Source organism: Dasypus novemcinctus, chromosome 9 (genome assembly GCF_030445035.2).
Source record: "Dasypus novemcinctus isolate mDasNov1 chromosome 9, mDasNov1.1.hap2, whole genome shotgun sequence".
NCBI classification, from domain to species: Eukaryota; Metazoa; Chordata; class Mammalia; order Cingulata; family Dasypodidae; genus Dasypus; species Dasypus novemcinctus.
The window spans coordinates 118,307,084-118,323,098 of NC_080681.1; the positions used below are offsets into that span (position 1 = coordinate 118,307,084).

The following is a 16,015-nucleotide window of genomic DNA, read 5'->3' on the forward strand; positions in this document are numbered from 1 at the left end:
AAGGGACAAACTGATGGGAAAATCCAAAATGTAAATTATGGTATACCAGGATTTTCTCATTCCTTAACCACACAGTAAATAAAATCAGATATATTTCTTGTATGAACAATTAAAATGTTTTAAAAGGTATAATAAAATAAGAAATCATATGGATTAAGTGAAACTGAACTTACAACTTGTGTTGTTTTTTTATTCCAAGTGGTTATATAGAACTGCTGTAACTCTTACTAAACCCACATGTAAAAATTTGAATTTGAGGTTATGCCTTTTTCCAGTTTAACTTTGGTGCTAATTATGTCCACTTCCAATCCAAAGTAAAATTTTAAAAAAGACATTTGCTATTTCCCATTTCTGAACTGTTAGGGCAGTTCAAGTGACAAGGGGTTAGAAGGGTACCTAACATTTCCCATCAGGAAGATTAAGCCATCTATTGTTTGTTCATGACTACAAATTACTCAGTAAGAAATCCCAGACTAAAATGGGTCTGTTTAAACATAACTTCTCTGCAGTTTCTTCCAGTGTAGACACCAAGCTACAGTAAAAATGGCTCCAATCACCACCACACACATTTAGGAGGGTCATCGGTCCCCCTCCCCCACCTAGGGAAAGTAAAGTAGCATTCAAATGATCACAGGACTTTTCAGTTTTCATTATATAAATCAAGTGTACAAGCAATGTGGATGTCTATTAAATACTTGTCTTGTTCCAATTTCAACATTAGAATTGCACTGTACATTAAACACATTTTCAATCATTATCAGAGATTAGCCATCACTTAAAAATCACCTTCAGAATTAAGGTTCTTTTTTAAATTAAGAGGGAAGAAACAAACAAAAAAAACCTGGTTAAGATGATTTATTCTCCTTGGTAGACTAAACTATTTTGTGAGAGTATAGATATTAAAAGTTTTTTTCAACAGTTGACAATTCCCTTGGACACCCAGGAAACAACTACACTTTCTAGCCTGATCAACAACAAATCTGTTACAGATGGAATCTGGAAGTAGTTTCATTTATATTTTAGGCCTTGGACTCCCCAGGAGTGTTTTCATTAAGCCATAAATTCAAAGAGAATAGAATGATCTGGGAATTTAAAAACAAAACAAAACAAAAGGATTCTGCTCATCCTTAAACAAAATGAAAAGCATTACATTGGATGCACAAGTTACTTTGTGATATTATAGCCTGATAAAGCTTGCTTCTAGAACAGTACTATCCAAGAGAAATGTAATATAAGCCACAAGTTAATTTTGAATTTTTAAGTAGCCACATTAAAAAATATAGAGCAGATGTGGCTTAAGCAGTTGGGTACCTGCCTCCCACATGGGAGGTTCTGGGTTTAGTCCCCAGTGCTTCCTAAAAACACAGAGACAAACAAGCGGAACAAACAAGGAAGCCAACTCGGAGAAGCCGATGTGGCTCAATGGTTGAGCACCAGTTTCCCACATATGAGGTCCCGGGTTCAATCCCTGACCCCTGTTATCTCAAAAAAATAAAAATAAAAATAAAATAAAAAGAAACAGATGTAATTAATTTTAACAATATAGCATATATATTTAACCCAATACACCAAAATATTATCATTTTAAAATGTAGTCAATATAAAAGTTATTACTATACTAAGTTCTGAAATTCTGGGTATATATTTTTTTAAACAATTCTGAGATGTAATTTCATAGCATAAAATTCACCTGTTTAAAAGTGAACAATTAGGTCAGAGAAGTGGCTTGAGTATTTGGACTAACATTGTTGTCTTTGAAGATGGAGGGTCATGAGCTTAAGAATAAAGTTGGGGGACGCAGACTTGGCTCAATGGATGGGGCGTCTGCTTACCACATGGGAGGTCAGGGGTTCAAACCCTGGGTCTTCTTGACATGTGTGCAGCTGGCCCAAGCACAGTGCTGATGCACGCAAGGAGTGCTGTGCCGCGTAGGGGTGTCCCCGGCATAGGGGAGCCCCACACGCAAGGAGGGCGCCCTGTAAGGAGAGCCGCCCAGCGCGAAAGAAAGTGCAGCCTGCCCAAGAATGGTGCCGCACACACCGAGAGCTGACACACGATGACACAACAAAAAGAAACACAGATTCCCGGTGTCGCTGATAAGGATAGAAGCAGTCACTGAAGAACACACAGCGAATGGACACAGAGAGCAGACAAGGCGGGTGGGGGATAAAAAAATGAATCTTAAAAAAAAAAGATAAGGAAATTATTTCTCCCCTAGAGTCCCTAGTTCTAGGCAATCAGGAATCTACTTTTTGTCTCTCTATATTCATCTATTTTAGATATTTCATAGAAATGGAATCATACAGTATGTAGTTATTTGGTACTGGCTTCTTTTGCTTAACCTGTTTTTTGAGGTCCATTCATGTTGCCGTTTGGATCAGTCTGGTATACAGACAAGACACACGTTTCAAGTATTCAACAGCCACATATGTCTAGTGGTTACAGTATTGGACAATATAGTTCTAAAACAAAAAAAAACTTCCCCAATAACCAGTATATCATCTTTTAAATGATTCCATAAAGGGTAAATTTCTACTTTAAAAAGCAGAAAGGAATAGAATTGAAAAAGTAGAATTCAGTTTCAGGGTGCTTATCACTTCGTAAACTTTTAAAACTATTTTTTTGTTGATGACTGAAGGGAAAAAAAAGAAACTCACCCTTTGTTCAGTGCAAGGTGAACTATACCAAAAATTCAGGCCAGTGGGGGAAAAAAAGTTTTCAATTTTATGGCATTAAGAAAAAGTCAGATGGTTACTAACCACGCCAAATTCTTAAACTGTCCATCCCTGCTTTACTGAATTACATATAATGTTCTACCTACTAAGAATGTTTTACTACCCTCATCTTGACATGTATTTCTATTTCATCCTCTTCTATACCCAAGAAAGTTTTGAGTATACCAATTAGAGTTTCAGATTCTTAGGAGAAATCAAACCCTATTTTACAAAATAAATTTGAAATATATTTCACTATTTTATCTACGTATTTATTGTGCAGTGAGGTTTAGGAAGGTGTTCTACAGAGGTGATTTTATATAACACAATTTCTAACAGCAATAAACTCTAGTAACATTTAACTTCCTGAATGACTAACAATTTGAGAAAGTACTCTTCCCATTTTCTCACAGAAGAAACAACACAAAACTATTAGATAAAGGCAATTACAAGATCTCTGTATTCTAAAGGCCACACATCTTTTTTTTTAAACAAATCAGGGAGAAAATGCTTGAAATGCAATCTTGGTTAATTCTGAACTTCAAGAAATGGTAACAATATTTTTAAATGAAAATACCTCTTATTTTCCTTTATTTCTACGCATGGATGATCCTTTGTTCCAATAAGGTGAAACTGTACTTTAAAATTAATCATAGAAGAGTCTTCAAGTGAAAACAACCCAAAAAGGATAAAACAACAAGACCAACAAAACTGCATTGAGGAAACTGTAACCATAACTAAAAATGACTAGCTAGAGGTTTCAAACTCATTCTAAAAGTTGAAAACATAAGCAGAAGTACGGAAATTTACATTTTCTGTAAGAGCCCTGGCATCCAGTAAGACAAAAGTAAATTTACTCCTTTATTTGTGGCTTTACACTAATATTTCTTAGTAACATCTGGGTATTCTCTGATCAGAAGTTAAGCCATGCTTAATCATTTAACTCCCTTATTTCTCAAAAAGGCAAGCTGAGAAAGAGGTTCTTTATTCACAACTTAGCCATGACACTAAAAATTTGCAATTCAAACATAATACTGCTTTGTTTTTATTTATTTTTTTTTTTACGATTTACATAGTTTGCTTCCAAGTCAAATACAATATGGTGTGGGGTTTTTAATTTTAAAATTGCTTAGAATTTTTACCTGCTGAATTGCTTTTTTAAAGTATTTTAGGCGGTTTTTTTAAAGAAAAAAATTTACATCAAAGTTCATTGAAAACCCAAGAAATCAAGTCACAACTTTACCCCAAAACCTATTTCCATTCCTTCCACCTAACAATCAACCAAAATAAACTCCAGTACAACCAAATTGAAAGAACGAAAAGAGGTAAAGGAGAAAGTTCTTTACTTCATACAGACTAACAAACTCTTAATTAAAAGGAAAGTTCCTGAGGACATTAGTAATAAATTCTATATTGCCAGATGTGATGTGCCCAAGCAGTGACAGAGCATAAGTAGTTTTTCAAGTCCTGACTTCTAAAGTGCATAAGGTATTAATAGAAAAAAGTAAGAGTTCACGCCAGTTTCTTATCTTTAGTGTTTACTCTTGTCATATCTAAAATACCTCTTGCCTAGGAACAAACCGTGGTTATAGGCACTTCACAGCTAAGCATTGTGAGTACCAACCGAGCCAGTCACAAAGCAGAAACCCATCAGTCTCTTCTCCCTGCTCCGACCCTCCCCACCTCCCACTACTGTTCAGGGCAGTGCAGAAACTCTCTGGCAGAATAAGGAAGCCTCTGGGAGGTGGCAAGCAGCCAATTCAAACTGGATGATTCCAGTTTAGGCTGGTTTGAATCACAAACAAGCAGTTCCTAGCTTTCCCCACAATATTCAGACACCCTGGCTGCTGGCGCACAATACAATGAGCTCTCCTCTTGTGCTCTCAGAGCTACCACTATCTACCCTTGTTCTTATTTCTCTTAGCAAATCATCTTAAATAGCAGGGTTCCCAATATAGACCAAATATGGATTAACTCTAGTACTTGTTTCCAAAACTGACCACTTATTCCATACAAAAACTGACATACGTACATTTCACAAAAGCCCTACGGAAATGCTGTACTTGACAAAAAAGGAAAACCAGAAAGGAAATCAATCTATTTATAGATCTCCACAATAGGAGCCAAGCCCACCAGAGCAATTAGAAAGCAAACTCTTGTCTATTTTCCATATTTAGCACAAAAGAGGCTTGGCTGGCTAGTACGGCCTCCAAAGACAGAAGACCTACTGCGTAATACCAAACAAAGCAAACCATAAAGAGACCTAGAAAGGAATGTGTTTCAAAAACGTGGGTTCTTCAGTGACCTCTGCATTTGTCTGTCACTGAATGGGGGAAAATTTTTTTGGGGGGTGTACTTTTCTCCAAAGCACATACTGCTAAACATTTGTTTCATGCTGCCAAAATAGCCCCCAAATTTGCACTAAGTACAGAATGAGCAAATGCTCATTCCTTTAGAAAGTAATCGTTTTTTTAAGACAGCCACTCAAAATGAGGTAAGACCTAATGTGTATTTTAAGTCTAATGGTTATTTTCTAGGATTGCAGACACACTAATATGCCTGCTGTTCTCTTTTCCACCAGTCCTTCTCCAAGTAAGTAACTTTTTTTTTTTAAGATTTATTTATTTTATATTATCCCCCCGGCCCCAGTTGCCTGTTCTCTGTGTCTATTTGCTGCGTCGTCTTCTTTTGTCTGCTCTGTTATTGTCAGCCGCATGGGAATCTGTGTCTCTTTGTTGTGTCATCTTGTTGTGTCAGCTCTCCGTGTGTTCTGCACCATTCCTGGGCAGGCTGCACTTTCTTTTGTGCTGGGCGGCTCTCCTTATAGGGTGCACTCCTTCCGCGTGGGGCTCCCCTACGTGGGGACACCCCTGCATGGCAGAGCACTCCTTGCACGCATCAGCACTGCACGTGGGCGTGGACCTCCCATGTGGTGGACGGACGCCCTAACCACTGGGCCAAGTCCCCTTTCCTAGGAAACATTTTAAAGAACTTATATACCAGTATTTCAAGGAGAGGGTATATTTTAATCATTTTCAGCCAAAAAAACCACAAATACGCTTTTGTGATAGATTTCTATCACAAACAGCAGTTGTAAAATTCAAGATAGAAACATCATTTTAATACGGGGGAAAGGTTCAGAACAATGAATACATTATATTCATAACACTTTCAGCAAGACCATTCTCCCCTTTGCAAATTTCAGATAATTTAAACAATCTAAAAAAAGTGAAAACAAGGCTTAAGACCAAAATAACAAAACAAAGACTAGTTTTGATATCTAGAAATAAATCAGCTATTTGAAATGTACCTATGGTATTTTACTTAGGTTTAAAGTATAAGTGAATATTTTCATTTCAAATGAAAACAAGGTGCAAAAGGATAAATTAAGAAACATCCCTTCAAAGAACATCTATTATCCTTGACTTTGGCCTCTTCGTTAAACCCTTACTGTTCCTCCTTGAAAGTGCTCTGTATGTTCAAAGTTGCTTTTACTAAAAAAGAAAACATATAACCTAATCATTGATTTTCACATATTTTAGGTAAGTATAATTTGCATTTTCATTGTCTCTCCAAGCACAAGTGTCTTCTCTACACAAACAAACAAAAAAAAACATTTCAATTTAAGTGAATCACTGTACTGGTCAGAGGGGGGGGGGGGGCGGGGAGACCGGTATTATGCAATAAAACCAAATTCCTACTTTCACTCCAAACCTATGCAGCTACAAACAGTATAGTCAAGAAAAAGAAAAATCATTGTTTCTAATTACCAACTTCCAAAGTCAGATTTAATTTCAGTTATATTGTTTTGTTTTTTTCTGAGATTAAAATGCACTGTCATTAGTGGTAGTGACATTCTTCTGTCATTGATTCCACAAAATAGATCTGAGGATAAGGAATCACCATGGAACAAAACAAAATTTTATCTTTTAACTGAATCCAGAAATTCTTTGCCTTTTAGAGATTACTTTTAAATTCAGGCAAATGTGTTTCTGATTAAACACTGCAATGTATCACAAATCTGAACTAGTACTACTGAAATCACTAATTACTAATTCCTTTAATACTTTAAGAAACTTTTACTTAACATATATGTTATTAAAACTGTGGCCATGACTGGCAGCTTCCACCACATGATATAAATCACAGCATATTTGTATAGTTAGGTAAAATGAGCATTCCTTCTTCCCAACACCTACTTAAGCTATCTGTAAAAAGAGAAATAGAAGATACTCCTGTCTCTGTCACTCTGTTAGATGTAACACCACCATTCACAATGATTATTCTTACCTTTTCAGCCTTATCCATATTCTTTCATGAGGTTGCAAAATGATAGCAATTTTGAAAATTTTTCTACATGAACTTGAAATCATTTCTCATAATTAAAATAAATGAACTGCAAAGCTTCTTCATAAAAAGAAAAATGGATATTTGAATAAAATTTCCCCTAGATAACTGTATCCTATAATTTCAAGATCTTTCCCAAAATGATTTGCACACTTGATCTTTACAGAAAAAAAAATATGTTAATTAGATTAGGGAATTCCATGTAAACACTTTGAGTTAAAAGGGTTGCATTCATTTTCAGAACCCATATTTGACATAAAAACCCAGAATTCATTCTAACTACAATTTACCATGATTCAGGTAAAAGAACCTTAAAATTGTCTAATATTTTTTTAAAGCTAAGAATTTTAGACTTTTGATATAATTTACTCAAATCATGTAATTTTAAAGAAATATACAGACAAGCTTTATAATAATATTGCCAGTAATAAATATTTTTCATTTCCATTTCAATATAAAGTAAATTATTCTAATGAAAGGCTAATATATTGGAGAAGAAAAGGGCATAAAGTATACCGTATCTTAACATAGCTTAAGAAAAAAAGTCTACTTGTTCAAAATTCTATATTCTTTCCTTGTTACTTTAAGCAAATACCACAAAGACTATTTCATTTATCAGTTTTCCTGCCCAGGAATAGCATGCGAGTCTGACTGCCTCTGTCTCTCCTCCTTCCTGTCTTCAAGCTTCTCCCATATATCTTTTAGCATATGACAATTCAAAAGAAATTCCAATAGTGTAACACCTATACAACAAAATTTTGAGGAAATTTCAAATACATTTTATAATCAACTCATTATAAATTTTAAAATCTATTTAAGAAAACTTGCTTTAAAAATCTAATTTCTTTAAAGAGGTATCTAAGTATGATTTAAGGCCACATGGCTTTCTGAATGCCAAAGAGAAAAAATAATTAGACGTCACCCACTAGTTATTTTCAGGTAATTCTTTGACTACTATATTTTAAAATTTGCATCTAGATGTTTATTTTTATGATTAGCAAGAACAAGATCTGTAGTTACTTGACATACCCTCTCCTTTAGACAAACCACAGGAGTTCAGAAGAGCCAAGACCAGAAGCCAAAGGAAATTTTAAGGGACCAGAAGATGGGACAAAGCTGGAAACACACACCTAGGCATAGCAATTTAAATACATGGTAACCTAATTAGGCATATGTAGATACTCTATTTTGGGTTACCTAGAGCCAAAGTTTAATCCAAATTGGCTTTATTCTTGGGGCTCTGTACAACCTGCCATAGAACTTATTGCATAAACTTGGTGCACAAAAAAAGCCATATATTTATTCATGAATGGATGGCTGAATGTAAACTCAAAAGTTAACGTTAGCCTAAAAGAGACTTAGGGAAGTAACCTGTTCTCAACTCCCTTCCATTATCCTTTCATCCATTTTCCCCATTCATTCAGTAAACTTTTATAGGGTATAGAATCAAGAGTCAACTGCAGCTACAAAGATTCCAGGGACCCCTTTTTGGCTGTCTATAGACCAGTTTTCAGAATAATGTTTTTTTTAGTGCATAAAGTAAAACAAGTCGGGGGAGGGGGAAGCAGAAGTGACTCAAGCAACTGAGTTCCGGCCTACCACATGGGAGGTGCCAGGTTCGGTTCCCTGGGCCTCCTGAAGAAGGCAAGCTGGAATGATGGGCAGGCGTGGCAAGATGACGCAACAAAAGAGACACAGAAAGGAAAGACAATGAAAGACATAACAAACAAGGGAGCTGAGGTGGCTCAAGCCATTGAGCACCTCTCTCCCACATGGGAGGTCCCAGGTTCTGTTCCAGTGCTTCCTGAGCAGATAGTGAGCACAAACGAGGAGGGGATGAATAAATAAAATAAATCTCTTTTTAAAAACAGGTAAAACAAATAGGAATAAAAAGGGAATGAATTATATTGAAATAGTTATTAAAATATTTTTCAGTTTTTGTGATAGAGTAATATATGTCTTTATTCACATTACAGAACAAAACCTATCAATGAGCCTAATAACTATCGCAATTTCAAGATAATGAATTTGAAACCTAATTTTCAGGTATTTCCAACTAAAATGCCTGTGAATTTATACTGGAGATGAAGTCAAACAGTTGTAACACATTTTTTTTACCTACTTTCACTGTGAAGGCAATGCTTAATTTCAGTTATGGGTTAATAAAAAGATGTAATCTTTTTCCCCATCCACATTCAGGAACCGAACCTTGGAGTCAGTCCAATCATCTCTGGCTGTGATCAAAGTGAACAACTGGGAAACAAAGCTCAGTCAAAGCTATTTTAAGATAACAGGAAAGTCTATGAACAAACTTTACTTCAACAAATACTTTAATTCCTTTAGTCTGTATTATAGAAAATTCTTACAAATAATAGGAAAAAAAATCCAATGATAGGGAATTAGAAAAATAAAATACAGTCAACATCTATCATAGGCTTTTTAAACAAATACTTTTGTGGAATTTATATATCTGTTGAAAAGAAAAGTTAAATTGCCATGAGAGATGACGAAAACAGAACAGGGCAGTACATCAGAAAATTTATGCCATGAAGCCCCGATTCTCGCCAGCTAAATACTGTGAACAGTTTTACAGAAACAGTAGGTATGGCACTTAGAAGTACTTCGCAACTAGACTGACATTATTCCAGTGTTTACTCATTTGAAATGCACTGCTTGGAATCTGTTAACCAAAACTGTAACAGTAAGGTGGATGGTGGGTGATTAATTTCCCAGTCATGCAGACAGAAGAGAAACATGTTTCCACAGATACAACCAAACTGTATTTTATCCACTATATGTGTTACTTTTAAATATCTTTAAAGAACTTTTGTGAATGTATTGATCTCACAATTACAAAGATTACAACAAAAGAATTTAATTACTTCTTCCAAAAGAAAATTGAACATTTCACCTGAATTTACACATCTCAAGATACTACACTTTAAAGTCAATACAATTATAGAGGAAAAAAAGGACATACAAGAGAAGCAGAAACCAAGGAATAATGGATAAGCCTTGAACATCAAAGGGTTTTATTTCTACTTCCTTCAATCACAATTCAATGGCCAAATCTTTCTGCTAACTATATCAATATGCTTTATCCTTTGTGTTAACTAATAATTATATCCATGTATTTCAAATATTTATTGAACACGTACTCTGAGAAGGGCAATACAAAGACTTGGTCCTGTTCTCACAGGGCAGCAAAAGACCTATCATTCAGTCACATCACTGAAAAATTCACTCTATTATTCCATAAATCAGCATACTCTGATTCTTAATACAAACATCTTTCCCACCTGTTCCATGTCAGGCACTCTCTTGTCTCAGTTTTCCTCCTCCAAGCTGAGATAGCCTCCTAACTAGAATCCCTTACCTATTCTAATCTAAAGCACAGATTTCAACAAGCTTTCTCCCTTCTTAAAATCCTTCAATGACTCATCTCTCTATATAGAATAAAATCCAAAATCATGAGCATGGGTAAGCCATTCTAAATTATTTGCTGTTTCCAAAACATTCTTCCTTCTGCCCACAGTGTTCCCTGCCATGCCTAAAAGTCATCTCTCCTTGAGTCCTCCCTGGCCCAACCAAATGCCACCTCCCAGATTGCCCCAGTAGTAAAACAATACTTTCTTTGTTCTCCCACTGTTCTTTTTGTATACAGATATAAAAGTTGTCACTACACAAAATTTGCTACTTCAATAAAACGAGAAACAATCAAGCTAACATATGAGATTCAAGCAGCCCATTCTAAGCGCAATCTATAAATCTAGGGGCTGAATCTGTTAGTCCTGAAAAATAGGAAGGAAAACCTACAGCCTAAGTAAATATACTATAACCTCTCAGAAGAATAGATAACATTGTATCAGAACGAAGAATCTGCAGACAAAGAAAAGGAGGAAAAAACAAGAATCTGTTAGTGAACCCCAAACCCAAAGGAAGTTTCCCAAAAAGTATCCTTATTCTCTTGTCAAATATGGTCCCACAGTGCAAATCAGAGATAACAAACTCAAAAGGGGCCTGAAATCTGGGCTTTTAGAAAAGATGAACTTCCTGGTTTTGGGTTGTTGTTTTTTTTTTAAGATTCATTTTATTTATTCCTGCCCCCCTCACCCTGCCCCAGTCCCCGTTGTTTTTGCACTTGCTGTCTGCTCTGTGTCTGTTGTGTGCTCGTATTCTTTTTTAGGAGGCACTGGGAACTGAACCCAGGACCAAACCTGAGACCTCCCATGTGGGAGGGAGGCGCCCAATGGCTTGAGCCACCTTGGCTCCCCAGATTTTTAAACATTATCAATCATTTAAATTTTGAAACACAAGGCAAGGTAAACTGAACTTGCCTGCTACACTAGAACGGTCATAGGAGCATTATTCCCAATAGCCAAAAGGTGGAAACAATCCATGTGTCCATCAACAGATGAATGAATAAACAAGCAATACAATATTACTCAGTGATAAAAAAAGGAATGAAGTTCAGGAGTAGAAGTGGCTCAAGCAGCTGAGCACCTGCCTCCCACATGGAAGGTCCCAGGTTGGTTCCCACTGCCTTCTAAAGAAGAAACAAAACAGACAACAAGCATACAACAAGCAAAAACAAGGAGTAGACAGATAAGGGAGCTGGGGCGGGGGGAGGGGGCAGAGAAATGAAGTTAATATATACTACAATACAAATAAACCCTGAAAACATATTGAGTAAAATAAGTCAGGCACAAAAGGACAAATATTGTATGGTCTCACTTTATGAAATAACTAGAATATGAAAATTCATAGTGACAGAGAGTAAAGCATAGGGCACCAATGTTGAGGTTCTGGGTGGGGAATGGGGAGTTACTGTTTAATGGGTACAGACTTTTCCATTTGGGTTGATAGAAAAGTTTTGGTAATGGATGAGGGTGATGGAAAAGTTTTGGTAATGGAAGGTAGTGCTAGCGGTCCCAACGCGAAATTGAATATAACTAACACCATTGAATTGTATATTTGAAAGTGGTTAAGATGGGGAATGTTATGTTGTATATATGTTACTATGATAAAATTGAAAATTTTAAAAAATTGTTAGGATTTTTTTTCAGAAGACTGAACAGTTTTTATTTAGTTATCTTTTTTTTTTTTAGATACATAGATCACACTGTTAGGAGGATCTGACAGCAGGCAGATAATAAAAATTGAGAACAAGGGCGGGGGGAATTAAATAAATAAATAAATAAAAAGCACTATGCAAATTGCAAACTAAATTTGCCTGCTGGTCAGATTTGGCTCTCCAATCCTCCAGGTTGCAACCTTTTGGTGAAAGTGGAAACTTGATACAGTAACCACCAAAAGTCTTTTTGCTCACCAACTTCTTTAATGTAATTTAGTCCTCTGTAGATTTTCTAAGTGCATCCTGCCCCACTGGCAGTTATTTTTTTTTTACTGTAAATATTTAGAAGCATACAGCTGTTTTATATTATGTAAGCAGGGATCTGTGCCATCCATTTCATCGGAGAACTTCGAGTTCAAGCTTTTGAGCCTACAATGCAATGCTGGGGGTGGGGGGTGGGGCAGATCCCAACCCACTATAACACCACCAAAATACAATGCTGCCCTCAAGACCTTGTATCATTGTTTCTCCTCTAATTTCAACATTGCCAATAGCAATGTATGGCTTTTAGATAAACTTTGATCCAACTGAATGCAATGGCATCCCTTTAATGCAGTAGGTTTGAGGAAAATGACTAACACTTGAGCATCTCAGAAAATGCTATGCAGGAGAAAGCAAGACACAAGATTTTATAATCCATATGTAGAGTTCAAATGAATTTCATCAATCATTTATCTAGACCAGTACACCAAATGAAATCAATAGAAATTAAGAGTTTTCATCCATATCACAAGGCTTCAAAGCCGGAGCCATAATCTAACTCTCCTGACTTCCTAAGTGCTTTTTTCATTACAACAAACCACATCTTCCAGAATATTTAAATTGTATCTAGACAGATAAAAGTATAAAATGTTTCCATTTACTATTTTGAATTAGAAATTTAGTAGACCTAAAGGGAGCCATTCAAACATGTGATCACTTGCTTTTCTTAAATTGATTCTAAGCAGGCAGTACTAAAAGAAAAATAATTAGTCTGTACATTATAATCATGTCAAAGAACTTGTATGGGTAAATTTAAAACACACACCACCTAAACTGAAAATTAGAGTATCTGGGATTAACAGGTTGAATAACAACAATTGGAATTGGAAGAAATTAAAGTAACCAATTTCTTTGCCCAAAGACTATCAACATCTGAAATAGTAATAACCGCTAGTGATGGCAGTATTCATATACCATGTACCAATTATCAGGCTAAGCACTTTACATGCATTTCTCATTTTAATCTTCACAATAATTTCGTGAAGTTCCTATAAAAGATGAGAATGCTGAGGCCTACAGGGCTTAAGTACCCATATATCTAACTTTTAAGCTGAGTATCCTAACAGATTACCTTCAATTTATTATTTTCATCTTTAGAATAAAACTCCTTTATAAAAAAATTCTCAACTAGTGAAATGAGTTTACTTAGTCTGAGTGAACAGTAAAGTTGCAACCTACATTTAAGGAACGTTTTTCTACTTGAGTTTATAAACCAGCTATCACCTTGATGTTAAAATTAGTTAAAATATATATTCATAAGTTGATTGAATCATATATGGTAAATGTCAACAATATATTTCACCAATACATCTTTTTAACCAAATAGCTTTCACAAATCTTCAATAAGAATAATAAAAATAATTTGGTATTATACATGTAAGTAATAAAAACAATAAAGAGAAGCTATGTTTTCAGCTTCACAAGATTTGCTTCACACAGCATAAGTTGCCACTTGTCTTCCTTTCTGGCAATCTAATTTTAATATTGAGCATCTGGGGGACGAACAGCATTTGCAAATCATCACTCAGCTTTAGGTACTTGATAGAATGGATCATTCAATGCGCACATGCTAATAATCAAAGTTTCTTTTCATTCATCATATATGATCCAGGGTTTTTTTTTTTTCAATTATCATGCTAAAAAATCATTCCTTCACCAATCATTGATTGCTGAGAATTGTGTATTTTATAACAGCTCATCTGCTACAACAAAAGGCTGTTAACCTACCTGTCACTGCTGGTACTACTGCTGCTGCTGATGGAATCACTACTGGAGGATCTACTCCTAGAGCCGCTGCCGCTAGGGGACCTTGTGGGTCTAGACGCTTGGCTAGCCAGTCTCTGAGGAGACTGATTTCTAGACTGGGATGAATGTGGTGACCGACTCCTGCTGTGCTGGTAATTCCGCTCTGGCCTTCTGCCTCGTACCTCCCGGGTAATATCATCCCTGTAGATATCCCTGTGTACCACACTGGGCAGTGTAAACTGCTCCCGAGCCCTAGGTTCGTATCGGGGGTCATGAGCATCAAAACGGTTTGGACTTCGACTCCGAGTAGCATAATAGAGCCCATGTTGTAAAGTCCGCTCTCGAGGGTCTCTATAGTAATCCTGATCGTAATGTCTTGTCCGATCAAATCCTCCTGTCCCCCGTTCATGGTGTCCATAGGCACTATGTTCATAAGCACGCTCCCTGTTATCTGAAGTCCTGCATTGAGGAGGGGAAAAACATTTAATCAATCAAAAAGGGGCAAGCAAAACTGAAAACAAGTCATGCAAACATTCACTTCAGCACTGTCTGTCTCTGCAACTCATCATTTTCTAAACAGCATTAACCTACTTAGTAAACAAACACTAACAAGCTTAACACTTTACTGACTCAAAATTATTTTCACAACTAAACAATCATTGTTTTAATTATACATTGGGCTTTCATAACTAGTATCCTACAGGTCTGCTGCTCTTTAAATTAGGGATTTTTTTAAACACAGAAATATAACGTCATCTCCTTTTTATTTTAAGTTTAATGGTTAAAGAAGAGACTGTTGTTTTATTATGAAAGTATTTTACACTTTCATCTGATTAAATATATACCAAACTTTCATTTACTTTGCAAACTTATTTTAGGCAAAATTTCCATGATACATTTTAATACAGACAAGAAAGCCCTATTGCAGTGCATGTCCCAGCAGGTGAACAGCACTTTCAAAAGAAGTTGAGAAAAAAATTTAATGTGTAATTTCTCATTAACTTTTGACTTCATAATTTTAAAAAAACGACTAGACTATGTAAATTGTTGTGTCCAAACAATCACATTTAATAAAAAAGGAATCTTAAAAAGAAAAACAAAAAACAACCACACACACAGGATTATCAAAATATTGGGTCACATGCTATTCTATAAAATTAGATAAATTAAAAAACAAAGGTTATTTTATCTCCTATACAATCAAATTCTACATAACTTTTAAAATAAAATGTCCATCCCATGATTCAATTTGCTTACAAATGTAATTAATGGTTATAGGAAATATGTTCTCTAGGCTTAGTTGCCTACAATAAAATTGGGCAATGTTGGGAACTGTAAGGTATTTTAAAGCTGCTATTAGCAAAGGCTTAACTTAACTAAAAATACACATTTTAGTACAATGTGAATTATCTGCCAACCCAGAGTTATAAAATTTTGTATGTACAGTTCCACACATGCAATTATATGCTAATATTAAAAATGAATTATAATTTTATAAAGAAATTTTAGAATCCTTTTTTTTCTTTTAAGTAGGCACAGGGGACTGACCCTAAGACCTTGTACATGGGAAGCAGGTGTTCAACATCTGAGCTACACCCACTCCCTACAGTCTCTACTTTTGTAGGGAACTAGAACTTAACGCCTAAGTTCCTAAAAAGGTTTCTCTTCATCTCTTGACGTATCTTGCATCAAAAGGAATTAGGGGATCATGAAAGATACAGAATTTGAATCTCTGTATTAAAGAATATTTGGCAAAAATCCTACAGCAACTAATATATTCTTGATATATGCCTAGATGGCAAAATCTCTCCAT

The 16,015-nt window shown here is 35.6% G+C and overlaps 1 protein-coding gene across 2 annotated transcripts in view; it reads right to left on the minus strand.

Moving 5' to 3' along the window:
* Positions 1-16,015, minus strand: part of SPEN (spen family transcriptional repressor) — a 115,468-nt gene that overhangs the window by 40,704 nt on the left and 58,749 nt on the right. For both annotated transcript variants that reach the window (XM_004472159.5, XM_071217766.1), the window contains one exon: positions 14,185-14,661. In XM_004472159.5, the coding sequence (XP_004472216.1) occupies positions 14,185-14,661 (477 nt within the window). The remainder of the gene's footprint in view (positions 1-14,184; positions 14,662-16,015) is intronic.